Below are 27,984 nucleotides of genomic sequence, written 5' to 3'. Positions count from 1 at the left end.
TTTGGAGCCTTGTGAATTTAACAAGCATGTCTAGTATTACAGTTTCTCTCCGGTTTATCCATGAATAGTAACAAATCAGCCTGTGAAACGCCTGCCTGGGGATGTTTGTATGTGATGGTTTTCCGGAACAAATATTAAAATGATGTAAATCTGGTTAAGGAGTTGAGGGCTGCGATTGCCAGAGCTGTTCTCTCTCCCTGTTCCTTCCTCTCTCCCTCTTTCTATTTACTATGCACAAGGTAGTCAGATGTTGCCACTCTTCCACTTGAATATTTGAATTCCATAATGCTGGAAGAGAGCGAGCGAGAGGGAGATCATATGAGTGGCGTCTGGCCTTGCTCATAGCTCACTGCCCTCAGACTGAATACATATGTAAGAGACCCTCTCAGCTTGCAGCTCTTCAGGGCTTTTCAACAAATGCTGTAAATAAGCCCGGCCTCAGCTCGCAAATACACAAGAGGCTTTTCAAATGCACGCATGTGTCACTTAGCCTGGGCTTGCAGGCTTTCTCAGTGGGTGTTATTTCTGGGGGCTCGTACGGGTACATTTTTTATCTTTAAAGTGTAGGATAGATGCTATATCCCCTCTCCATCGCTGTCATTTTGGCCTGAACATCTCCATCATGAGCCAGAGAACAGCCGAGAATGTTAGCACGTGCAAAGAGTGGGAACTAGCGGCGTACGCCACATTGTGCTTGAGAGGGATTGAGTGAACGCTGTGATAAGGAAATGCTGTTGTCGTATGCAAAACATGAATTAAGGTTGTGTGTGAGGCTTCATGCTTGATTTGACGCTAAGCTGATATTGCTTTCACGCTCAAATCTTCCAATGCTACTTCATTTCAATTGAAATGTGATTGTTATTGCTAGACGTATTTACCCGAAGTTATTTGATGCATGAATTTGCCCGCTAGGTATTTCCTTAGTTGTGTGGTGACATTGGGCGCTTACCTCAGTTTGACTATGGTTGTTTGAGCAAAATCTGATTAAGAAGTAAAGCAAATAGCTATGTTGCAGTGATTTTTACCACAATTAAGAGGTGTTAAAGAGCTTTTATAATACATCAACAACAGTAATATGATTATAAAATAAGGTCAAGTATTATAGGTCATCATTGGTTTAACTGCATGATTTTGGCAAATGTTGTCATATTTTATAGCCATAACATAACTATTTAAAATAATTATTTGTGATACACTGTAAAAAATCAATTTTCAAAGTTGTGCATAAAACAAAGATTTTACAAGAATATATTATTTCAGTCTTTCTACTTTAGAATTTTGTGTTTAAATTAATACTTGTGAAATAGTAATTTCAGTGAAAATCGTTTCAACATTAATCCCAGATCAAACTTTTTTGGTTTATAATTCATCTTGTGTACACAAGTTATACTGTATTATTTGTGGTTTACATTGCCAGGCACGCATGCACTGTAAAAAGTTTAACTATTATTTACTCAATTTTATTGGTGAAACATTTTTACACTCAAAAAAATTTAGTAAATTTTAAAGCTGTGAAATCAATGAAATATACTGTATGAATTGAGTAAATGCAAGTAAAAAAAAAAAGTAAATCTGAGTAACTGCATCTGGTACATTAACAAATCAAATTGAGTAGAAATAATTTAACATTTAAACATTAAAAAAACAATATTTATGAGTAATATTAACTGTTTTTATTAATGAGTAATATTAACTTTATTTTCTCTAAACCTTTGTAAAATAGTACTCCAGACAACCACCAGTATACATTACATTGGCCTTTATTTTCAATGAGTACAGCAATACAGCACATTTTAGACTGTTTTTTCATGTATACAATATTGCCTGCATTTAAACTTATTTAACAAGTAAAAATGAAATATTTAAACATTCAGGTAGCCTAATTCAAGTGTAATCAACCACTCTGTTATCCAATATCCACCGAATCTGCGCTGGTCCTCGTGCCGGAGACAGACTCGCGCTCTGCGGGTGAACTTTGAACTTCATACCGCCGTCCTGCGTTTCACTCACAGTCACTGAGGCACAGCCGAAATATACTGCGAGCGACTGACATAACCTGCCAATAAACAAAAAGTGATAGTTCTGAGGACATTTTATCATCCAAATGATAATAATTATATTCATTATCATTATGAAAGTCATGTGTTTATGCAAAGCGTTTCAATCACGCAAAAAGACCAACGCGGCTCTCGTCTCGTTTAGGTGTCGAATTACGCCTCTGTATGTTGTTTTGCATTAAATATGATTTAAAGCACAGTAATGATTTTATAGATAAAATAAAACATACACCAACCTGAATTTCACAGTGAAAATGCACCAAATCTACGACGCTGAGAAGAGAGCTGTTGTTCTGGAGACTGGAGAGTTCAAACAGCCACGCTCACTCCAACCGTCGAGTTTTCGTCACGTCAGAGGGTGGGGGAGGGGGGGGGGGCATTGTTTTAATTGAGTAAACTTACTCAATTTTAAGAGCGTGTTAAATATATTAATAATATTGATTTGAATTAAGTAATTTTTTTGTTTCTTGAAACAGATCAGTTTAATTAAACATTCTCAAATATTTTGATAGAAATTTCAGATATATATTAAGTATATTATAAAGAAATAATTGGTTAGTCAAATACTAAATTATTTTATTGAAAAAAACTTAAATATATCTGTAAATTTTAGATAAAATTAACTGTTGGATTTTTACTCAATTATTTTGGTATGTTTAACTCAAACAATCAAGTAAACGATATACAGAGATTTTATTAAGTTAATAAAGTTAAAAATTTCTGTAATATTTACTAAGCCACAGAATTATTTTTTACAGTGTGCTCTTACATTTAATTTCTGTTCAATTTAGATCACAGTCTCTTGTTTCTTTTTAACAGCTGACTTAATTGTCTAGTTTTGGTCAGAAGTGTTATGGAGGAAGTGGGGATGCTTTAGGGATGTTCATCAAAGCGTAGAATGGGGGGGGGGGAGCGAAAGAAGGAGGGGAATTTCTCTCATGGTCGAACTAAGTGAACGACATTGTGATGAATTTTCTTGTTAGGAGAAATTACATCTACTAAGTTGAGCTACCTCAGCATGAAATTGAAAAAGAAGCCTTTCTTGGCCATTTCCATTCTTGATTCAATGAAAGATGTAGATTAGCTGTTGGGAGGGTGAGGGAACTACAAAAGTATGACTTTGTTCACGCTAGGTCTGTGAAATAAACCTCGTAAAAAGGCGCATAGGCCCGTCACAGGGTTTGTTTACGGGAGCGAGTGTAGTCAGGCAGTTAGCCAGATGATTATAGCAGATACATGGCATGTGGATACACAGAGCGGGCGTGTTTGAGTGAACACGAATGTTTATCTGCGCACTGAATGCATCTTAATCGCCGCACATCTAGGGCTATGTGTAACAATCCAGAGCTCTTTGTAATCAGCCTGAAACCCTTAGAACAGATCTGTCTCTCTCGCTGAAACATTGACTGATAGGCGCTGTGTGTCAGGAGGGAAGATAACTCTACCCCAGCTCAGCTCACTCAAAAGGTCAGGCACGCACTGTAATTGGAATATTCACAAGACAAACGCCGCAGATCGCTGGCACACATAGCCAGGAGGGCCCGGGGCCCCAGTGCTCCATCAGCGGGAAGGATTGACGGAGATGCATTGGCCCACCACCGGCTAGATGTAACGCTATTAACTCCACTGATCTCCGGCACAGCTCAGCGCTCATTGAGATGGGCTGGGAAGATCCATCACCCAGGCTGAATGGACTACCGGCCCACCGCAAACTAATGACAGTTGAGCGCTCAGGTAAATGGACTGAAAACAATAGTTTGTCTTCACCTGGAGTGACTCGTGCTCTTGTAACCCGATTCCATTTTGCGGTGATAATTTTTTCTGCACCAGTCGGAGCACCATTTTTGAGCTTCCTTTAGCATGTATTTTTCAGTTGGAGTAGAAACCGCATATTCTACAACATTTCATCTGTGGTTACTGGTTAGTTGCACGGTAATCAAAGGTTTGTGCTTTACGTTGATGGTCACAAAGTGGCCAGTCAAGCTTGTGGGTAACAGTGTATATAAGAGCTCACCGTGGACCACACACACATGCTCGGATATTATGTGAAACGAGTTATGATTATTACAGACTTAACCCTAAACATACACCTAAAAGAAAATATTTAGCATTTTTTGGAATAAAAGAGACAACATTACTTACTTAATTTAGCCATTTACATCTCCAAAATGAGGTTTTGCCAGGTTTAGTTCATTGCAGTGTTGCTCATGTGAGCAATGTAATTTTGAGTTTGTCTTTTTATTTATTTATTCATTCATTTATTTATTTATTTTAAATAGAAACATAAGCACACCATGATCTCATTCACTCGTAGTGTTAAAGTTTACCACCTGCTCAGTCAACTGCAATCATTTCCTACCTAGGTCTGCATGAGACCCGTAGTTTGTTTTTCATTGCATCTGTGTATTGCTATCGAAACCCTGCACAAACACTTCTTTTGTCAATGGGACTGAGAGATTGGTGCCTCTCTCCCCTTCTGCAGAGAGTCTACACTTCGCCTCTAGCTGTGTACTCTGCTGTCTGAGCCTCTTAATAAGTTCTTGTCAACAAACGCTATGCCCAAACGGAGTACAAGCCCATTCGTTCGCTCTGACAAAAGCTCTGTGCTACTCTTTTCCTTCTTATTTCCTGCGGCCTCTCTCTAAATAAAGTGTGGAGTGTGCTTTCTCTCGCCCCTGAATGCAACATTTATTAAGAGGTATTCCTCCAACCATGTGACGCTCAGTGGCGTGGAACTGCTAAAAAGAGATGGATCATAATCACTTGAAAAAGAAGCCAAGTGCATCGAGCACACACTAGGAAGTGGGGACTCGTTCGCCGTCTCTCTCTTACTTCATTTAATTCGCCGACCTGCACTAGTTTGCACGTGTTGATGGTATAAGTGAAAAGCAGTCTTCTTTCTTGGTCGAGGCTTTGTAAAGAAGGCAGATAAAAGGCCCAGTAGAGTCACCTTATCTAAACCCATATGATATACAGCAGTTGAAAGCAAGGGCTTTACCAAAGCCAGCCGTTGAGAAGCAGGGAGAGATCGAATTTCATAAAGCAAAGAAACCATGTGCAGAAACAATGTCTGAGCTCCCAGAGAGATATACAGTAGAGGAGGAGAGGCACTTGGTTCTCCAACTGATCTGTGATACCTCTTTATGACGTTTTAAGCATCTTTAAAATGAATTGCATGAGATTACATGATAGCAAATTGTACCCAAATCATACTGCCATGATACTTGGGTGTTCTAGGTGGTTGTTAGATGGTTTCTTTGTGGCTCAGATATTCAGGATATTCTCATCCTTAGATATGACTCGTTTTCCACCAAATTTGTTGTCGACCAGTAAAACATTTGAATCTGAACTACAAGAAATTGCATGGCTCTATAATAAGGATGCCTCATTGGCCCTTGGCCAATGTACGTATCTTACATTTTTTGAACATTTAAACATTTGGTTTTCTCTGATATTTGGATATGAATTCTGCTTGCCAGCTTCAACTCGTCAGCTAACTTGTCAGCTTATTTCCAAACAAAAGTGTTTATGAATTTATTGCTGTTGTGGATTTTCCTGCATAATTATAATTTGTGATAATCAATCACAAAGGGTTACATGCCACAGTTTAAAACTAAGGTTAATGATTTGTTCAAATCACTCTAATGAGATCCATAGTAATAGTTATGTTCAACTTAGCAAAAGCAACTAATTCGAGTGGAAATTCTCTCGCTCTTCTCAGTACGTGTTGCTGGATTTCTATGGGATACAGATGTTGTTTTCAGTACGGGGCCCCCGCCGTCTGATTCCCTCCACAGGTTGCTGGCGATACTGTAAACTATTATACGTAGTCCAGTGCTAAAGTGCAGCGCGGATTTGCGAGAACCATCCATAACGATGTCTGCAGGAGGCGGGAAGCGTATGAATGTTTGTGGTTGCAGTGAACGGTGGAAGCCGACTCTGTTTGGCCTGTTATTGCTGGCACCGTTTCCCCAACGAGGACCGTGCGTTCACACACACACAACACGGGCAAACGCACACATCACTGTTGTCTGCGCATACACACTAACCCTGATGGGCCGGACAGACTCGTGTTTTGTCTCCTCGCACTTGAAAAAATAAGTGTGAGGTTACACAATGAAGCAGATCTCTGTTTTCTCTCTCTCCCACCAGTAAATGCCCGGCTTTCTGGGGTAGAAATGAGCGAATTCATCTCAAATTCACCAGGGAGGGCTGGGCTATGCCTCTGTGTTTACAGTGGCAGAAAGTTAATATAAATTTTCATCAGAAGGGGAAGTTTACACATATGATTCTATTTGTCCTTCATTATTAGCACCTGAGACTGGGCTGGGGAAGCATAATTGTCTACAGACACAGGCCAAATAGATGCAAGGGGAAGGCAAATAAGCACACCCCAAAATAATTTTATGGTTGTGTGTTACAATCCCTCTCCTTGGGTTCCTTAATCTAGAAAATCAATAAACAAGAAGCGAGCGAGGGAGACGGAGATGTGAGGCGCGGAGCGAGGAAAGATGGGAACTGCGTACGAGAGATTGAGGGGGAAAAGCTGGAGAAGGAATGAAAGGAGAAAAAGAGAGAGCGCAGCTCACAGAAGCCCATTGTTCTGCCGGTTAGCTCGCGCTTGGCCCTGCAGCTGAGGAGTGTCTCCACGGACCGGCCCGCGAGCTGCACACACCGCTGATTTATTGAGTCATACATAAAAACACTCATTATTCCCACATCCTTTTCTCTTGTCTGAGAAGTATGGCGTTTGGCTGAGGAAAAACACTCTGTGTCTGTATCCACAATAACTGAGATCTCTCTCTCTCTCTCTCTCTCTCTCTCTCTCTCTCTCTCTCACTCGCTCTCCTCTCCTCATTTTTTATTTGTGTCGGCTGCTGGAATGGATGCTGTGCGTACACGGCTCATCCTTACTGGACATGTTGTGTCTTGGGGTGTTTTCCCACTTGAGTCCTTTTTAAAGAACTAAACTCAGAGCTCACAAGTCAAAAGTTATTTATTTGTTACATACACACATAGTGGATAAGCAGACTTCTCCTTTAGTTAAAACCAGAAATGGAAGAAGAAAGTTAAAGAATAAACAAGCAACAGAACAAAGGAAGGTGTATCTTATTTATAATTCAGAAGTCTTTTCATTCTTTTCATTTCATTCATACTCTTTTTTTGTAAAATGGACATTATTTTATTAATAATAAAATTATATTATATTAATAATTAGATGATCATGTTCATTATTGTTGTTGTTAATAATTGTTCTAAAAAAACAGAGCTTGTTAATCACTTGGATTATATTAATTTATTAATTTGTTGTATTTTTACTTAATATGATGGTAATTGTATATAACATCATATAATCATCACTAAACTAATAATCCCTAATATGTGCCATCTGATATAGTCTGAGTTTGGTTCGCTTTAAATGTTTTTGTTTTTTTTCAGAGTGTTCACATAAAAACAAAATTCAGTGTGTAATTTCACGGTTACTAATTTAAAGACAATATGTCTCCATAGAGCCAAATGCAGCCTCAGTATTTGGATCTCAAAAAGACAGCCCAGCCACCACCTCGATAAGCCCTGGTTCACTGGTGCGCTAACACAGATCACAGCTATGGATGACCTTTGATAAAAGGCAGTCTGTTCCACCATTGTATCAGTCAACCTCCTCACAACAGAGGTTGGTACACTGTCCACAGACTGACCTACTGCTGTTGTGTGTCCAAATGGACCTTTAACGTGTTCAGCTGTCATTCATACTGACGAGCGCTTGGCGCCCAACGCAGGGCCGCTGCGGAGCTGTTATGTCCTCAGCGCACGTCTTGTTTATGAAATCCGTGCCTGGAGCGACGTTTTCTATTCATGAGTGGCCTGGCCCCTCATCAGACCCCTATGTCCTAAACACACTTACATAACAGATATGGTGTCAATATTTTGCTGTCAAGAGTGGGGCCCTATCTTTGCACAGGCTGCGCAGACCACCGGCCAATCAGCTCTGTTTGTTTGTTCAGCTTAAACTGTTTGTCCTTTGTTTTTCGTGGCAGCCGACTCCTGTCGGCTTGATAAGGGTTGTGCTCTCGCTCTCTCGCTCTATCTCTGTCTTGTTGTGCATTTTCCATAAGCTGATGGTTGACGTGCCCTCTGCGACTACAAGCCCGGAGATCTTCTGGAGCACAAAACTTCCTGCAGAACGCGTGTGGCATTGTAATCTAGAGAAGTCACATGAGAAAAACACATTTCAATTGAATCACAGGCATTTGAAGTGCACAAAAACACCCCACCCTTGTTTATCCGTAAGTATTGTGGACCTAGCGTTCTCAGAAATCCAGATTAATCCACTGTGTTTCCGTTCTCAAAAAGCTAGTTTTTCTCACTGTTTCTCACACAACACTGTTGTGTAGTCTTGTAATACGTTTGGTCACAGAAGCCGCATCGACTCTAAAAGCTTGGTTTAAAGGCTGATCCTTGGAAACGAGGATGCGTTTGTAATGATGTGCCAAGCTGCGACTGGCTGCTAATGCTTTTCATGCTTGTTTTAGCGCTGGGAACGTTGCAATGTATTCCTCATTACCCCTGTGTTAAGTCTAAACACAGACTGCCTGGTGAAAGGGGTGAGAGAGCTGACATATGTTTCTTTCGCCTGTCTCTTTTTCTCTCCGGTGATCTCTGCTTGGCTATTAACGTAGCTGAGGAACGCCTGTGTAAACATTCGTGTTTCTCCCCTCAGCTTTGTATAATAGTGACTGGTATCGCCTTTCCCCCTCGACCTCGCTATCTGAAACCAATTACAGCTGATCCATTTGGGCCGAATCGTATTTTCATAAGGATTGCGAAGCCCTCGCAATCATGTGTTTATGTGTGTCTTCCATGTGCTCTTCATTGTACTGAATGTGCAAGTTTGTTTCTTTCTTTCTGTTCCCCCCCCCCCTCCCTCCAGTCCTTAGAGATAGATATCAACATCAAATATGTTCCTGAGTGCCTTGTTATTTACGCTCCAGCCCAGGTTCTCCTTGAGCTCCTAGCTCTGTGGAATGTGATGCATTGTGCTGTTTATACAATGTGTGCATTAATGGATGGCAGCCTGCATTTCTTCTGCACAGCAACAAAACTTATAGGATGAAGAAAAGCAAAGCAAAGCAAGCAGCTTCCAGACGTCCAGCTAAACTTCAGTGGGTGCTTTGCTTTTGTTGAATCTGGAAAGCACCTAATATGCCTTTGTGTTGCATTCTTGTGTTTTTTTTTTGTTTTTTTTTTCACACAAGGACGAATATAAGTAATATAGTCTGGTGTTGTCACTAATAAGGAATGTTTTTGCACTATTACAGGACAAGGGTAGACGAAAATTTCTGCGGGAAATATTAAAGGAATAGTTCAGCCAAAAAGTGAAAGTTCTGTCATCATTTACTCACCCTCACACATTATTTCAAACCTTTATAACTTTCTTCGTATTCGTAGAACACAAAAGGATCATTTTTCCTGGTCTGTCTTCCATGTAATGAACACGAATGAGGACTGAGGCTCCAGAATGAATATGTCTTGATCTTTTTTTGTCTTCTGCAGTCAGATGCAAAATCTAAGTTGTTATTCAACTTGCAACTTGTTCACCATTGTGTTCGGATCATTGAATTCAAGAACCAGATCAGTCTGATTCGAATTCATTATTTAGACTGGTTTTGTGAACAGATTCAGTGAATCTGATTTGGTTGTTCATGAATTGGCTGCCCGTTCAGTCCTTTCTTTACACAGAGTCTGTCTGTTCTTTACACAATAGATTAACAAACGAATCCGATTCATTGATGAAATCAGTCTAAAATCAGACTTATCTGGTTCTGGAATTCATTTTTGCAGCTTGACATTTTCAGTTCTCATTCACCTTTATTATATTGGGGGAAAAAAGAGGCCCAGGATTTTGTGTTCCACTGAAAAAAGAATCTCAAATGGGTTTGGACTGACACGAGAGAGTAAATAATGTCATGATTTTAATTTTTGAGTGAGCTATCCCTTTAACAGTTCTAAACAATTGTCCCTCTAATATGCAAAGTGGACTTGATTACATTCCCCCACCTTCCCAGCGTTCATGTTCATATTGGAAAAGCCATTAAACGTCTCCATCCGTGTGCTGTGGGAAGCGCCACTCTCCTGACCTCTACCTTGTATTGAATGACTTCTTTGACTTTGTCCTTTTATTCATCAGAGGACAGTGAGTCTGTATCGATCGGAGCACGGATAAACATTTCCTCCTGTTAATTGTTGTGCTAAAGCCATTAGCCGACCACTAAAGCCACACAATCACAGTCACCGCTTGGATGGGCGTGAAATCTCCCGCAATTTACAATCTCATCCACGCGGCCCAACTGATAATGACTTGGCGAGGGTACTTATAACTCACTCGCGCATCTGAAAGCACCATGACTAATCGATAAATGCATCGTTCAGAATGGAAAAATAAGGCACAATGAAGTACGGAAACTTGCTTGTTGCAAACTTCCCAACTTCGGATGTTACTTGATTAGTTCAGAGAACCTAAAACCTTGAGTTTTTCCCAAAACGTATCCAGTTACACAAGTAGCCTATCCCACATTCAATGCTCAAGACTCTGTTTGCATTTGTTGTTGTCTGTTTGGTTCCTTCAAAGACAGGACAGGACAGGGATCTGATCTGAAGTAGTCCAGCTCTTCTCCACATCCTGGTGTCCCCTGAAGTATCAAACAACGGCTGTGAGTGTGTGTGCATCAGAGGAGACAGATCGATGCTGTTAGGACCCAGCGCCACTGTGTTGTGTTTGTTTACCAGGAGCTCGGAGAGCCTGGCTCCTCACCGCACAGCCAGACAGACAGTGGCAGCTCCTCGCCCTGTCTCTTCATAATTGATCAGGGGGATGGCTGTCTTCCCAGCGGGTTAAGACGTGGCAACTTTTCCCCCTATCTCTCTCTCTCCCTCTCTTCCTTTCTCCCTCACCTCTCTCTCTCTCTCTCCTTCTCTCCCCCTGTTTGCTCAGCATCTCAATGTACTAGTTCAAACATTGTTCTCACCAGCTGGCAGAGAAGTGCCATATGCACATCCTGTCAAGGCAGCTGTTGTCATGGATACTGGCAAGCACCAGGAAATAAAGCAAGCCCTTGATTCTGCTGGAAGAAGTGTCACTCTTTATCTGAAGGGTTTTTTTTTTTCTTCATCGCACCCCTCGACCTTCGCTCTCCTCTTTCCAGACAGATGAAACACCTGTGAAGTTATTGTGTTGTTTGTATTGCTTTATTTATTTTGTTGCTTTCTCCTCGTGTCGGGGCACTGAGGCCGACTGCAAGTGTGTTCAACTCCAGGAAGTCTGGAAAGAGTTGCTTACCCTTGAAAGTGTGTATCAGTATTCCTGTAGATACATGAGGAACACTGTAAGGTACATCATTTCAACCTACCTGACATCCTACCTACTGTAACATGTTTTTCAAAAGATTTTTACATTTTCTGAAGAAAAATGGTTGCCCGTGTAAAAGTTGCTTGGGTGTTGAGGGTGATTGCTGGGGTATTTCTAGGTGCTTTGGGGATGTGGTGGTTGTGCTTTGAGTGGCGGTTCATTGCTAAAGTGAAATATGATGATGTGGATGGCTAGGATATTTCTAAGAGGTTGCTAGGTAAGCAACCTAACTGGTCCAGGTCAAAAGAGCCCAGAGTAGGGACTTCATACATGTAAAATTTAAATAAGTTTTTTTTTACCCATTTTTCGTCTATATGGCGTAAATCCACTGATCTATATAAATGACTGGATGGCTCGTGACGTCATAACAAGTGAAGCCACCGCGCCGCCATATTGGTATTCCCTAGTATTCCCTCACATTCTATTAATAGGAAATCATCTGATTTTAATGAAAACATTACCGAACGAGTCAGAGTTTTTATATCTGAAGTCTCTTCGTACATTCTTACACCGCAAACGTCCTAAACATTTAAATGGTTATTGGTTTAAAGTCTGCTTATTAAAAGTTATGTTCATCTTCATTACAGTAGTGAATATTAGATCAGCCAACGAACGAGACACCTCAGCATTTATATTACAAATGATACAATGATTTATGAATAAAGATTAATGCTTTGTAAGGCATTTGAGCTGACTTGTGGCTTTTTAACAGTTTCCAAGATCTCCAGGAGTCTGAAGTGGATGTTGGTCAACAAAAAGACATCAGGAAATAATATCCTACATGCTTCACAACTTAGTCAGAAAAAGACCATAAACATTACAGATAACTTTCAAAGTACCATTTAATGTACATGCATACGTGTATATCTTAAAAACTCTTCATGTGCGAATGATACGCTGCAAATCGGGTGATTTTAGGTCAATATTTTGGCTGTAAGTCATTGATGCCCTTTGTCGGTAGGGAATACCAATATGGCCGATCGAACACTTCCTTGCTGGCAGTTTAGAACGCAATGAGCAATCCAGTCATTTATATAGATCAGTGCGTAAATCATTAGTTTTGTCCCTTAGAAAGAAAAGTAATTGCACAATTTGAGCTATCATTCATGTCTGTAGCACAAACTGTGCGGAACGTTTTACGTCTCAAAGTTGAATACTTAATGGTTAAAATATTTGAACAAACCCTTAAAACGAAGTATGAACAATAGGGATGCTTGCCTTAGCAACCTAGTATTCTTGTATTGTTATATGACATTGGATAAGTAGGTATTTGGAGTGATTTGGCAGAGTGGGGCCGGCGTCACCCCTGTGCTCAGGGGCCCTGCTAATGCTCAGCTCCTTGTTAATTCACTCCTGAGGTAATCTGATGTTGATTTTGTCAACTTTAATTACAGCTTCTAGGAACACTTCACATTGCCTGCCTCTACTTCAAATTGATATTATGAATATGCAAATGGGACGGTAATTTGCTGAGAAGTGGGTATTTCAGCTGAGCACACACTAGACAGGTCAATACCACTGACACTCTCTGTGTGTGTTTTTTCCCCTCGTGCTCTTCAGAGGTGCTAGACAAACTGTATTTATCTTTCATCACGGCTTTGTGGATTATCATGAAAAATGTATATCTTAGAGATGATTCATGGCTAATCAACAACAATGAATAGTGTAGTGGATGGAATGTGTGGGGTTGATTTCACCTTTCATAGTGTTTGATATTTGAGTGTGCCGGAGTTGAAGTGGAGGGGGAAAAAAAACTAATTTTTCGTCTTTCTTTCTCTTCTCTTTTCTTTGCAGGCCCTACAAGCAGCAAGGCAATTACTCCTACAGCAACCAGGCAGTGGCCTGAAATCTCCAAAGAACAACGACAAACAGCGTCCGTTGCAGGTGAGCAGTTCCTCGCTAATCTCTTAAGTCCATCCATAATACATGGCGCTCTGGAAAATATTTCCTCTGTTCCAGCTACTTTGTTTGATTTGGCAATGTAATTCTGGAGCTGTCAGTAACATTTCAACCTGTCAGGCCGGCCCTTCTCCAAAAGAAACCTCACACCTGAAACCTTTCTGTTGTCTACAGCTACTTTACCTCACCACCTCTGTTGGCCAACCTTGAAATCACGCTGTGACAAAAGATTTTGACATATTAAAAGATTATTCAGGTTCAATACAAGCACATTTGACAGCATTTGTGGCATAATGTTGATTACCACAAAAAATTATTTTGCCTAGAAAAGCAAATCAAAGTTACGGTGAGGCATTTACTAGAAGTGAAATAAAGGCAGAAATGTGTAGCATTTAATTTAATAAAAGCACTTAACTTGCAGTTTATTTGAGCTGTTTAAATAATTTTAGGCAAGTAACTACACAGAAATGTGTAATCGATTTTATCATGTTTAAATCTTTGTAACTCACATATTGTTCTCCTCTTGAGGCGATACTGTTATTTAAACAGTGAGTATTGTAACGTTTATGGATTGACCCCATTCACTTCCATTGTACATTAAGTGCAAGTTAAGTTTTGTACAACTCTGTAGCTTCCTGTAGCATCGCATATCCTAACTAGCTGTCATTTGTACCCCTCCAAGATAATTTGCCATTATTGATTCCAGCTTTGCCACATCGCTATTGTCAGTGATTTGGTAAAGGTCACAGCAACATCGCGCACGTCGCATCCCCTATTACCAGACCTGTTTACTTACCCGCTGACTGCCGATGTGTTATTTCTCTCACATCCCCACAATACAAATGCGCCGCCTCGAATTATGTAAGTGTTTGACATCTGCCAGGCTCCGTATTTTTAGGTTTAAATTAAGTGTGAGAGAGAGCTTGCCCTCCTCCCTGCTAATAAGCGCTATCGGTGGTGGTTTACCTCATTAGTACCCCGGGCATTTAATTAAAGGAAGGGAAAATGGGTGCTAACCCTCATCGTTAATATTTTCACAGAGTATAACGATGGTGACACCTTCTCCACAAAGACACAAAGAGTCACACCCTTGTGTATCTAGTTATCCATAAGTTAAAGTTTTGGTGCCTTTTACTTTTAATATATTCAGGCCGTTCCATGCAAATATGAGTTTTGTATTTGGGAAATCAAATAATTTTTCCCCTTCTGTGGAAAGATATTAGTTGTAAAACAAAGCCTAGGTGGATGCGCTTTCGTGTATCTATTGTAGTTTCGCCACCGTCTGTATACTCAGAGAATGGATTCCCGGCACACAGCGTGACTGCAAATTGCCGTGCGATACTTCCAGAGGAAGCCGAGTGATATTGGATGAGGAAGGTCTGTGATAACTGGTGGCCCATGACCGAGCCCCTGACTCTAATAACACCAGAGGATGGTAAATATTGAATATTTACATTTGCTTATGCCATCCTTGCCTCATGTTAGCCATATGAATCAATATGAATCAGGGCTTGTTGAGTGCTGCCTTCCAGGTGTAGTTAATCAATGCTGTCGATCCTTTACTTTATTAACTTATTCAGAGTTGTTTTAATCAACAGTATGTTGATTACCCCAAAAAATGATTTAGACTCCTTTTCTTTGAAAAAAAAAATCTAGGTTAAGGTGAGGTATGTACAATAGAAGTCAACAGGGACAATTTCTTCAAGCATTTAAAAGCAGAACTATGAAGCATTTACATTAATTCTTCTGTTAAAACTTGTGTATTATTTGAGCTGTAAAGTTGTTTAAATCATATTTTTTACAGTCATTTTAGGGTGGTTACACTGTCTAGCAACAAAGTTGTACAATTTAACAACTTTACACAGGTTAGAAAGCTGTTTTTCACATTAAAATAATGTTAACACATCTTTTTCACGTCTTGAACTGTACTATTTAAACGTTTACAGATTGGCCACATTCACCTGTAGCTAGACTCTGTAACCCAGCTTTTTTCTAAAGAAAAAGAGTGATGAGTTTTAATTAGGTTTTATGGTCATCTACATTGTGCCACAAATGCTGTCGATTGATCTTACCTTGTACTAAACATGGAATATACCTTCAAATATCTTTTCTTTTTGACCTTTATATGCTTACGGTAACTCGATTCAGATTGTGTTGCATGTACTTAGCCAAGTAACAAGCATTTTGAAGAATGACTTATTTACATTAAAAAGTAAACGCCTGCTGGTTTCCTGACACTGATGAATCCGCCCCTTTCCCTGTCCAGGAAAGGCAGGGAAAGTGATCCATAGATCATGGCGTATAAATTATTTACCGCACAAGCATCTAAGTGCTGGAGCTCACGGTTTTAATTACTTGTATTAGTGTCTAAAGCCTGTCGGCTGACTAATTCTATCCAGCGTCTCATCTCGCGCTTTTGACACGCTCAGAAGCCGCTTTTCCACATTTGCGTAATGTGACGGGTCTATTATTACCCCGTAAGCCCAGAGGAGAAGTCAATAAACACCTATTTCTTCCCCGTAAATCCTTGTGCCTTCTTCATGCTGCTTACAAGGATTTCCCAAGGCACACAACAGTCCTCTCGCGTCGTAGAGCCTCTCCCTCCGAGTGGCAATATCTCCTGTGCGTTTTATGCACTGACATTTAAAACACAAATAAAAAGCGAGAGGACGAAAGGGAAGGGGGATTACAGAAAGCTTACGCGACTGGCAATTGTGTCTCCTGCCCTACCAATCAGCCCAGCTGCCATTCTCCAACTATAAGCTACATGCCGGTTTGTTTGTTTGGCTCCATGTGCCGCCCAGGCATCTAGTCCTGATGGCAGAATGGGCATTTAACAGTGTGAAAACACATGTTAGCGATACTGAATACTGACTGAAACAGCGGTAAGAAGCAAACAGGAGGATGCTGAACAAACAGAAGCATGTAGGCGTGACATCGGGCTGTTGTGATGACATATTACAGCCATCTGGGTGTCAGAAAGGTGTGTAGAGTTGACCTCTGATCTGTTAGCGGTGTGGGCTCAGAGAGTGATACACCAGCATTAACAAGATGAAACAACCAAACAAACCAATTTCAGCTCACTAGCATGCGACTATGGCACAAACACTCTATGTTTCTGTCACGTTTGCCTCCACGACAGAAACAGGCGGCCAATATGTTGACCTTTTTTGTTCATTTTAAACTAATGCCAATGTAACTTTTTCGCAACCATACATCCTTCCGGAGGCTTCCTCAATCCTGCGTTTGGGAAGGAAGGCTGAGCGGCTCGTTGCTCGCGCGCATTCCAAGACTAGAGAGAAGCGTGAGATAGCTCAACCCAATCACTTCCTGAGCAGTGAGCCATCCTCTGAGTGTCGCCGATTTAAAGGTCAGCGACGCACAGCTCATCTGAGCGTCCGACTCCTGCGCCATGTTCCTTAAAATTCATCTACTCAGACCGCCAACTGGAACCGTGCACAAAGCCAGCGGAATTTATAAAAGGGGACTCATATTAACATTGATTATTAACAGGGTTCACCCAGCAGTACGGAGAATTTGGAATGCCTTTTAAATTCCAGTTCAGGTGCTGAATTGGAATTGGAATTGGAATTGAGGTTGCAAGTAATGCAGAACTGCAGTTTGAATTTGAATGTAAAAGGAGAATACAAATACATTGAAATTCAAAGAAGTTTTCCTGACTTTGCAAAGTTTGGAAACAAAAACTTTGGATGTTGACTTGACATAGTTTTGTTTGAACGTTTTAATAAGTCTTGAAATCTGAAGGTTTATAGGTAGAAATTTGCATTTGTATAGTGATTAAAAACACACTCCCTGTGCATTCCAAATCAACTTTCTTTGAGGTGTGGCCAAGGAACATAAACAACATGAACAAAATAACTTTGGCGGCTCCAAAACAAAAGAGGGAGGAAAAAAAACATTTGCAGTTTTCTGTTTTTTGGTAACCAGGAAAACATCCTACATTTCTAGTGGACAGCATGTGTAAATTGCAAGGGATTTGGTTTGCAGGGACTCGCATTGCGATGCAAAGGAAGTTGAAGCATAACCCTTAGGCAAGAACCAGTGGAACGGTGGGAGTGAGGGGAAAAAATAGTGCCATGGCACAGCTTTGATGTAGAAGCAACAACTGTACCTTCTGACAGAAGATGCATGGGAGTAATAAACCAGTTCCAGCAGCCTTTACACATGCAGTCTGATTACTCTGGCCAGGGTGTTAATTGGATCCTAACTGGCAGATCTGATACGTGTAGCCCGGTAGTGGGAAGTCTTTCCAAGTGATGAACTATAATTCACAGAGCTGCTTGAAGCTTGTGTAATTTACTGTGTGTCACTTGACGAGGAGAGCGATCCAACAGACTCCCTATTACCTGCGACATCACAAAGCTTTCAAGAGAGAGAAGAGGAGGGGGGCTGATACAGAGTGAGCTAGAGAGACAGATTTCCCTGTAAATGCCAGACAATGCTCTGTTTCAGATATGGTGAGAAACAAATTAGAGGAAAACAAAGTCATGTAGACTTAATTCTTATCTCACAAACTCCTGAAGATCACATTTGGTTGGTTTACTTTTTTTTTGCCACGAGGCAGAGAGGTACTAAAGTCTGCAAGTCTCTTTAATTCCTCTCATAATTCCCTTTGGGAAGCATTTGATGCCTCCCTTCATTGACAGAAATGAAAGTGTGGTTATCTACATGGTGATAATTGTGCGGATTGTTCATTGTATCCCGTCGAACTGAGACCACATCCACTCTATCATCATTTGAAGTGCATTAAACTCCCCATACTGTTTTGCTGAACTGTAAAATAAATTGATTTGGGAAAACTTTCCTATAATCTACTTAATCTACTCCGATCTCAAGGAGCGTTCACATTGATCTTCTAATCCAAACGATCACTGTGTAAGTGTGTATGCATGTTAGCATGTTTCAGGTTTAGATTAGTGCAACTGTGTTTGTTTATGTTGTCAATGGCTCTTGAATCCATGAGTGTGTGTATTTGGTCCCCTAGTAAAACAACTCCATCAAAAAGCCCTTGACTGCGGAGCTATAAATTATTGACTGAATTAACAATGCTATCTTTACCAAAGTGGAAAGGTCAGGATCCTTTACAAAGTTCAGGAAAAGCCCTAGTCCATGAGATTAATTAGTGGGACAGTGAGCTTAAGAATCTGTTTTTCCAAACTCTCAACCATTTAATTAACATGTTTTCGCTTTCTGCTAAAGTAATTGCCATCACACACCCCCAATTCTCATTTTATTTATCTAAACAGTATCTCTGGCAAGTGGTTCAGCACATTCAGATGTGTCTGCACACATCTGATCTGGAAACTTCCCTTATCGAGCCAATGAATACTGCATATAGAGAATCCAATCACTTTTCACTAGGTGTTTTAGCTAGTTTGCTCATAGATTAATTATGGTTATTTAATACCGTTTTCTCATATGTTATTTTGGAATACACCAATGGGACATTTGATGTCTTTTTAGGTAATGCAGGAAGGCACAAGTCTTGCGTTTCTTCGTTTCTTGTGATGTAGAGTTGACCTTTCTCATGTCGAGACCCGTTTCAGCATAGCGAGAGCCCTGTAATGATCTCCTCGTTCTTCAGGAGGGCTACTGATGTTTTCTCATCACTGACCAATTTAAAGCTATTTGTTCTACTCTCTCTCAGGTGCTGAGCTTCGTGGATCTAAAGTGCAGGTCAATGGAGATCACATTTTATTTGTAGTTTTCCAATAGAAATCAAAGCTTCACGGATCGTCATTTTTGGATGTGCTTGTTGTTAAAAAACGAGAATGAGAAAAAGAGATCAGTTGTTGGTCTTTAAGTAAATGTTCTCACAGCACGAGTGCTTCAAGTGCAGATGATTGAAGTTGGTGCTTTGATTTGTGAAGAATACCATTATTTGTGAAGTTTTCTAGCACTCGTTGGGTTGCATCATTTGCCTCTAGCAGTCATATTCTTCATCTGGCATCCTGCAAGGGAAAAGACCCATTGTCTGCGACTGTTTACGGCTCGACCCTTTGGCAAACGCTCATTAATTATGCCCCGTCTTGGTGAAATCATTTCTGGGAGAAGCAATTCAGCCTCTGTTCCTTTCAATTCACCCGGCTTGTCAATCATCACCCCCCGCAGTATCCCACGGAATGGAGGTGTTATATTCCGCCAATTATCATGTCATATACTCGAAAATGTAAATGAACGTGTGTGTAAAATTAAATTTATGGGTTGTCAGTGAAGAATAAGAACCAGGAGAGCAATTACTTATCTGCTTTCATCTTTCAAGCTCTGATATATCATGCAGAAAACGCCAGCGTTAAATGCTGGAATTAGCATTGTGCGCGACTCGGAAGTGAGTGGGCCGAAACTTCAACTTTGTCTCGTCTTTTTTGTTTGGAAAAGCAATGAAATGAAGATGTGTATCATCTGTCGATCTGCTAAAAAGCTAATGAGAGGCTGAGGGCCATATCCTGATTTCATTTTATTTCTCGCCGCATTTGTCATTTCGAGCCACTCTTCGGCATGTTCGAGGCTAAAATGCAACTTCAGATTACACAGTCAGCCGTAGTCGATAAATAAACGTAGTGAATTGTTCTGAAATTTACATGTTTATTGTATTCGCAGCACTGTGGTGCAAATGAGGTGATCGTTGGTTATTCAGTCCAAAGCTCATTTAAATATACAAATATTGGGTGTAATGAGAACATCTCTTCTTGTATTTTCATGCTTTGGTCTTTATATTGTCATTTAGGCCGGCGCAGAACCCTGGCTGAACCTGGGGGTAATTACACATCACAAATGTGTCTTAAGGTTTAATAACATTGAAGGTGTAAGCATACATTTGCATAATTACATGCAGCTGTTTAATTTGTGACTTTGTTGCTCTGTTCCTTTGTTTTTTTTTTCTTCCGCCACCTTCTCCCTCGTCACACCTTTTCTCCCCAAAGAGAGACAGACAGAAAGAAAGAAAGAAAGAAAGTGTATTTGTGTGTGCGCTTCCCTCCGTGGTGGTGCTCATTGAGTTTTGGGGCCAGTCTAATGAAGAATGGTGCTTGGATTTGTTTGAATATGAATATGAGTGGGGATGGAGTGTGACCTTCAGCTCCGCTACTCAGTTCATCAGGATTAGTCAAGCTCGGCGCTCAGGAGCGCTAATGCATAATGACTTCTAAAATGAAAAATGTGTAGTGACCATGCAAATGTCTCTGCTAATCAAAGAGGGGAACCTGAGCTGGGCCGAGCCAGGAGACTAAAACAAGGACGTGTCAAGGCCCTGAGAGCTCAGACGTACGGGAAGCAATCAAGCGGCCTTGATTAGCAAGCGCGAGGAGCAGCTCGGACTCCTCACAACGTCTAATGGAGCCTCACATCTTTTTCTCAAGCTCAAAAACCACAACAATAGAGATGTTTACCTGTCATGACGCCCGAAGGCTCGGCTGTCTTGATGATAGACAGCATCTGTCGAAGCTGCTCTGTTGGGCGATGCAACACGCAGCATGCTTCATAATATACAAAGAATGCCCTGTAGAGTCAGTTGTAGACAGGCGCAGTGTCCAGGGAAGAAAAAAGGAGGGGGAAATTGTTCTTAAAAAAGCATTTGTATGGCAATTATTTTTTATTCTGTTCATTGTTCAGTTTTAGATACAAGCGCAGAAATGAGTCACATTAATGTAAATGTTACGTGTTTCCAGAAAACCTGCTCGCTTTATTTCAATGCTGGGTTGCGAAAATATTTTCTTTGTTTTGTTTTTTAGCCCAAAAAGTTCTCTCACTCAGTTTGACAGCTGGCATTTTAATGATTCTTATCATTTAAAAAATGACATGAATTTTTAAAAATGACATCTCGTGGAAGACTTGTGCCTCTGGCTGCTTTCTTCCAAGCATGCAACTTGGAAACTTCAATGCTCAGCGAGAGGCAACTGGTAATTCCCCTCACCTCTGTAAAACAGAATACTTCACAGCGGCTCAGCTTCAATCAGGAGTTTCTTGCAGACTTTTCAAAGCTTCAAACCCACGGCAGGCTGAATTCATGCTACGTAGCTTAGTTACTCCTCAACAGGCCATGTGTCCGCTTACGACCCACTGTCGGCTCTGGATGTGTGTCTTTCTGCTCGCCTTGTGTGTTGTAGCACTAGAACTCGCCTGAGGGAGTTGAAGGGTTCAGCTAATTAAGGTCCTCCTCTATTTAAAGCACAGTGCTTTTCCCACTGGGAGTAGCTGACAGAGTAAGAAAGTACACATGCATCTGCCAAATGATTACATATACTGCACTCGCACCATTTCCAGAGAGTTCGAGAAGAAGCTCTTGACTATACAGTTGAAGAGTTTTTATGTGACATGGTTAATGTGACATTCTCTACGTCGCTGTCTCTCTCTCTCTCAGGTGCCAGTATCTGTGGCAATGATGAGTCCACAGGTGATCACACCCCAACAGATGCAGCAGATCCTTCAACAGCAGGTCCTGTCCCCCCAACAGCTCCAAGCCCTCTTACAACAACAACAGGCAGTCATGCTTCAGCAGGTAAACACACATAAACACCCTCTCACTCACCGTCCCATACGCACTCATGTTTTGAAATGGTAGCATAGAGATCCTCTCTTTCTCTCATCTGTCCTTGACATAGTTAGATCAGAGAAACAAATATGGACCAGCGTGTAATTAGTTGTTTTCAACTGGGACATCTTTTGGGGACAAATGGAGCACAGAAACAAGCTAGTCAAATAGAGTTAGCCGTATGAATGCTTTGAACAACACAAGCATGATTTCACGTGTTGTTTGGTTTCTTAATGTGTCAGAGCATAATTAGCATTGCAAGACGCATTGCATTTTTAGTGTTGTGGCATTGGCTACTATAATGAGCATTAGAGTAAACTAGCATGCTCTTTCACAGTCTTCTTCTACAGGTTTTTACTTTACCATAATGAAGCAGCAGTTTGAAGACAGTCTTGCTGAGTGAGTTTGTTACAGTTAGTTAAACTGTCAACATGTTAGGTAAAGTAGTTACAGTAGACATTTGAACTCTATCTCTGCCTTGAATGTCTCTCTAAGTATCTGCCAAGGGTCTTTTTGTGACATAAATCAGCAGCACCTGCTGAAAAACAACTTAAACCAGCCTAAGCTGTTTGCTAGTCTTAGCTTAGCTTAGCTGCCTTACCAGGCTGGATATAGACAAGCTCAGCCAAACTAGCTAAAAAACAGCTTGGCCTGGCTGAGAGACGATCTTTAACCAGCTAAGACCAGCAAACCACTTTTAAGCAGTGGAAGTACAGTTGAGGACATGAAATAATGAGGAAAAAGGGGAGTTTATAAAAAAAAACAATTGTATTGTCCGCATGACGCCATTTTGTGTCGTAGCATGCGAGCTAACAACTACGCCACATCTCTGACAAGAGTAGATTATATCTTCAGAAGTGATTTTAAAATCTCTTAGAGTGAGCTCTTCATTAAAAACATCTCCATTAACTCAGTTAGCCTTGATTATAATTAGGTCTGTATAAACGGTGACAAGTGTACTGAAGACGTCTCCCGCTGAACGAGATGGGAGAGCTCGGCTCCTGTGTTCTGACGATGAGGACAGCACTCTGAGAAGAAGAGGAGAAGTGTGCTAAATGCATTAATTCACAATGATGAATCCTCTCCTTTGAGTGCTTCACATTCATTTTAGAATTTCACTGCCTGTCAAGGCATCAGAGAGGAAAAAAATATATAGGCAGTAAGATTAATTGTTCCTCTAGCGGTAATGTGCAGCCGCATAAAAGTCCGTATGGAGATCCATGATGAGGGGAAGTGCTGGTCTCTTTGTCTCGACCAGAGAGAGATGTTATTTATGATGTGACATGCAGAAGCACATCCAGGCATGTTGTGCAGCCTCAGGAGCCTGGAGTTGGCTACGAATCTGTTTGTTCTGTTGTAGCTCTGCTTTGAGGTATGGCCACACTTATGTGGGAAAAGGGAAATAAGTAATAGATATATATTCAAGCCATATACAACAGCTGCTTTGTTTTGTCACAGATGTAGCCTTGCGGTTAGCTCTGTATATAGCAGTTATTGCAAGCACTCTTGTGAGAAACTTTATGGAAATGGGAAATAAATTGATAAATAGATACAGTTTCTTTTGTCACAACTTTATCCTAGGGTTTGGCGCATTTGCTATATAAACATTTACACTAACCACATTTGTTCCAAGCAGTTAGTGCAAGCATTCTTATGATGACCTTCTTGGGCAAAAGGCAATAAGCATGAAATATTTTTAATCCATATACTGCAAATTTTTTTGGACATAAGTGTAGCTTAGCGGTTAGCACATTTGGTGTAAGCATATGTTCTTTTGTACAGTTTGTTTCTTTCCACACATTATGATGGTCTATGTCTTTCCACAGCAACACCTGCAGGAGTTTTATAAGAAACAACAGGAACAACTCCATCTACAGCTTTTGCAGCAACAGCACCCTGGCAAACAAGTGAAAGAGGTACAAATCACACACAACAAACATATGCATGATGCAAAGTAAAGGTATCCTCCACGTTCGTCAACCACGAGTAAATCAGTCTGTGCTGTCATTACAAGAGAGAACGCTCTTTTACCACAGCTAAACTTCTTCTGCATGCTACCAAATGAAGTGCTCAAATTAGGCAGACAACATTGTCAGGTGATCTCAACTCTGTCCTTGACGGCAATTCAGAGTTTTAGCGTACCACACAGGGTTTGTTCGTTAATGAACCACCGCGGCGAGTTTGGGCCGACGAGCAGAAAAGTTGGGCCGCAGCGAGCTCATAAATCAAACTGTCTGACAGACAGACAGAAGGAGACTGAGAGAGAAGGTTGCTGACACGCAGGCATCAAAAAGCGAGGCGCGTCTGAGAGGGGGGCAGCTATCCAAACAAAACGTGTGGAAGCAGTTAAATTGATCAGCTAGGTATCGTGGACGGGAAACGTCCCCCGCCCCCAGCAGTCTCTTCAACTAGCACCTTATACCATTGTCTGTCTTCAAGCAAGCCATTATGCAGGGCCTACAGAAAGCAGGACTGACCTCCCGGAGGCTTTGTTTCTGTTTGGATTTGCGAATAGATTTTTTTCAGGCCCCAGCCATCAAATATGGAATAGAAATTGCTCCCTTATTTCTCACGAGACAGCGGGGCCAATCCGCATGGCTCACTCCATTATGCAGTCTGTTTTCCAGTGAGCGCATCACAAGTTTTGCCTCTCTTTCTCTTGCTCTCTCATCCCTAAACTAAGAGAGTGAGGTCTTCCTCACCGTTCTTGACTGAAGGTCTTCCTCTGGAGTCTGCTCAGTCCTACCGCTAGTGTAATTCCAAGCAAAAATTGGAAGTTTAACTTTCCTCCTGTAATGGGGGTCTTTGCTTTCTTGTCACTGAGTAGGCCGTAATGTATTCTGACAGGAGAAGAGGAAAGGGAAAGGGGACGGGAGAGAGAGAGCTCAAGCTAACAGGGTCTCAGCAGAAACTAGCTTTCAGTTTGCTAATGGACCTCTGGAGACTTTGTCCACAGAAGCAAACTTCAGTCATTTTTAAGCCAGACCTCCTTAAAAACAGCTAATAAACTGAGTCTGTACGCCATGGAAATGCAACTACTACACCACTTTACATTTCCAAAAAGCCAAGACTAAAGAACGGTGTCTTGTCGCAGACATTGTATCACATACAAAATTATACAAACTTTGAGCCTCGTTCATGATTCACTAACAGAATGAATTTGCATATATGAGAATTTACGTAAAAATGGTGTTACTAACTAGTACAACAAAATTTGATGTTGGGCCTGTTACATGAAACGTGCTGAATGAATTTCTGTATAAAAGTGTAAACTACATCTGCAACAATTTTCGTAAGAATGATTTTACGAACAATTTAACACACACATTCATTCTGTTATATTTTAATGAACGAGGACAAAAAAAAATTCTATTAGCGATTGCTTTTTGCTAATTATTTTATTTAATTTCACTCAGTTTAATACATATTTTGTTCCTTTTTTTGCAACACTATTATAAATCTATTTTGCAAGTTTATTTCTGTCCATATTATGTGACAGTTTATGTGAAAATTGTTCTGCAAACCATTTACAGACATCTGTATGGTTGGTGTTTCATGAATAAGATCCAATATACGAAAATGTTGCTTGCTGTAAATACTGTTATTTTCAGTTTAATTTCATTCAGTTTAATGCTTTGTTTTGGGTTTTATTTAACATGTAATGGGATTATCAGGTTGGGGCAATTTATGTCTTTATGAACATTTTACACAAAAAGTGTTTCATTACACAGATGTTTTGTTCGCTGTGAATGATGTGAATGTAGTTTTGCTAATCCTGTTTATGTGATTTAACAGGTTTATTTTTGTCCGTGGAAAGATTTCAAGCGTAGTTGCTGTGCTTTGATCACTGAAGCGCTGCATTGTTTTTCTGTGGTTTCCCTCCACCGCTGCTGCTGCTGTTGTTGTTGTTGTTTTTGTTGTTGTCTTCGCCAGCTTATGCAAGAGGCTCGACTGGCGGTAAACAGGGTTTGGAGGGGATGGAGGGGGTGGGTGCTGTAAATCTCTCTCAGCCTCCCTCCCTCCGTCACCCCCTCCCTGTGGCCCCATAAGCTGTAATGGACCATTAGAAATGCAAGACAATTAACTATCAATGGCGAAAGGAGGGGGCTCCACCCCCCACCCACATCTCAAACACAGTTCTTAGTACACGCAAGCAGGCGAGGCGAAGAGAACGAGACAGCAAGGTTTCACTTGGGCCACATGCATTACCGAACGCACTTTCTCGTCCATGTGTGTGACTAGTGTTTTGCGTGTGTATGCTCACTCACTCTCTCTCTCTCTCTGTTTCACTATAGCAACAGCAGCAACAGCAGCAGTTGGCAGCACAGCAGCTGGTCTTTCAGCAGCAGCTCTTGCAAATGCAGCAACTGCAGCAGCAGCAGCACCTGCTCAACATGCAGAGGCAGGGCCTCCTCTCTCTGCCCCCTGGCCCAGGACAGCCCACCCTCCCCGGACAGACTCTGCCGCCAGGTAATGTCCTCACGTGACCATATGAGAGTTCGCGTGTGTGGCTGCGTCCTCTTTTAAACTCCTTTTTTTTCTGCTGCAGTTTCCTTGCCATTTCAGTTTTTTTTCTAGTTCTCTTTCTCTCTTGCCTGTGTCTGTGTTCTTGTTGTTTTCCTATCTCCCCCCTCTCTCCCTCTCTCTCTCTCTCTCTCTCTCTCTCTCTCACTCACCCTCCCCTCCTTGCCTGTTGTTGTTGTTTACGGACTCGCAGTGCGAGCTCAGAGCTGTGAGGAAGACGAGCTGTTGCCATTTGCTTTTTTCCTGGAACAAACACCTGGTGCTATACTGTGTTTATCGAAATGGCGCTGGATGACAATAGTTTGAAAATGGCTCTTAATTGGAGTATAATCGGGGCGACAAAGAGCGGAATAGTCATTTTATCATCCAAGGGATTATATGATGATTTGATTCTGCACACAGAGGCTCGTTTATGAATGCATAATCATGTGCAGATGAGTTCCTGGTTGCTTTGTACTTTCGGATACCAAGGAAACGAAGCGAGGGATGAGCGTCCAAGTCGATCTTGCACCGGTTTACCTCCAGATGCTTAAGTGCGATGCCCAGGTTTCGCAGCAGAGCAGAACAGGTTTACCTACCTTGTTAGAAAAGGGCAGACGGTAGCTCATAATGAGAGTTTTGTGAATTATTGTTTTTCTAAAGCTGTTTGTGGTTCTCTTGCAGCTGGTCTGAGCCCCGCCGAACTCCAGCAACTTTGGAAAGACGTCACCAATAGCCATGCCATGGAGGACAACGGGCTAAAACACAGCGGCTTGGACTTGAGCACCACCAACAACTCGTCCACTACCTCCACCAGCAACCCCAAAGCATCTCCGCCCATCACCCATCATGGCATCTCCAACGGCCAGTCCCCAGCCCTCAACAACCGGAGAGAGAGGTACCTGAACACACACACATGCTAAAGCTGGTTTATTCTTCCACTTACCTGATCACCATTGGGCCCCTGAGATCCAGCTGGATTGGCTATGTAAAGTTACCATGGATAAAAGCGTCTTCTTCGTTTCACTTGACGCAAACTCTAAATCGCTTTTCAGACATACGTGATCACAGACCCCCCGATAAAGGGTCTCATGTACACATGAACACAAAGATGCATTAACAAACACAAACCAAACAGCCATTTAATCTACTTTTCATGTGCGACACAAAAAAACAGAAGAACAGTTGATGTGTTTGTCACCATTTGCAAAAGGAAAATGCTCATTCCTGCTGAGAGAGGGCTGTGTGTTTTTGTTTGTTTGCTCATCAATAGTTTATTAATGTCTGGATAACAGTTGAAATAAGACAAAACCTCCCTTGAGACAGCGCACTATTGAACGCAGTGCCTTCCGGTATATCAAACGCATGGAGGTGCAACTTTCAGTGGCAGGAACACACAGCTCACCTCACTGTACATTAAGTATTTAATACCTCGCTTTTCTTTTGAAATTGCTTTGCCGGCATGGCTTGTCATGTAAATAGAATACACTATGTCGGGTTGGCATTTCCTGAGCGTTTATACGCACAACGACCCTTTTATATGCTCTGCGTCTGCTGTAAAACAGATT

General features: G+C 41.3%; 1 protein-coding gene across 3 annotated transcripts in view; it reads left to right on the top strand.

The window, feature by feature from the left end:
- The window catches only part of foxp2 (forkhead box P2), a 104,370-nt gene that overhangs the window by 52,664 nt on the left and 23,722 nt on the right, over positions 1 to 27,984 (top strand). For all 3 annotated transcript variants that reach the window (XM_081363682.1, XM_081363684.1, XM_081363683.1), the window contains exons 5-9: positions 13,258 to 13,347; positions 21,743 to 21,880; positions 23,740 to 23,829; positions 26,209 to 26,383; positions 27,101 to 27,314. In XM_081363682.1, the coding sequence (XP_081219808.1) occupies positions 13,258 to 13,347; positions 21,743 to 21,880; positions 23,740 to 23,829; positions 26,209 to 26,383; positions 27,101 to 27,314 (707 nt within the window). The remainder of the gene's footprint in view (positions 1 to 13,257; positions 13,348 to 21,742; positions 21,881 to 23,739; positions 23,830 to 26,208; positions 26,384 to 27,100; positions 27,315 to 27,984) is intronic.

Source organism: Scardinius erythrophthalmus, assembly GCF_964197995.2.
Source record: "Scardinius erythrophthalmus genome assembly, chromosome: 4".
Lineage (NCBI taxonomy): Eukaryota > Metazoa > Chordata > Actinopteri > Cypriniformes > Leuciscidae > Scardinius > Scardinius erythrophthalmus.
The sequence above is the reverse complement of the archived record's forward strand: the minus strand, read 5'-3'. Positions and strand labels throughout refer to the sequence as shown.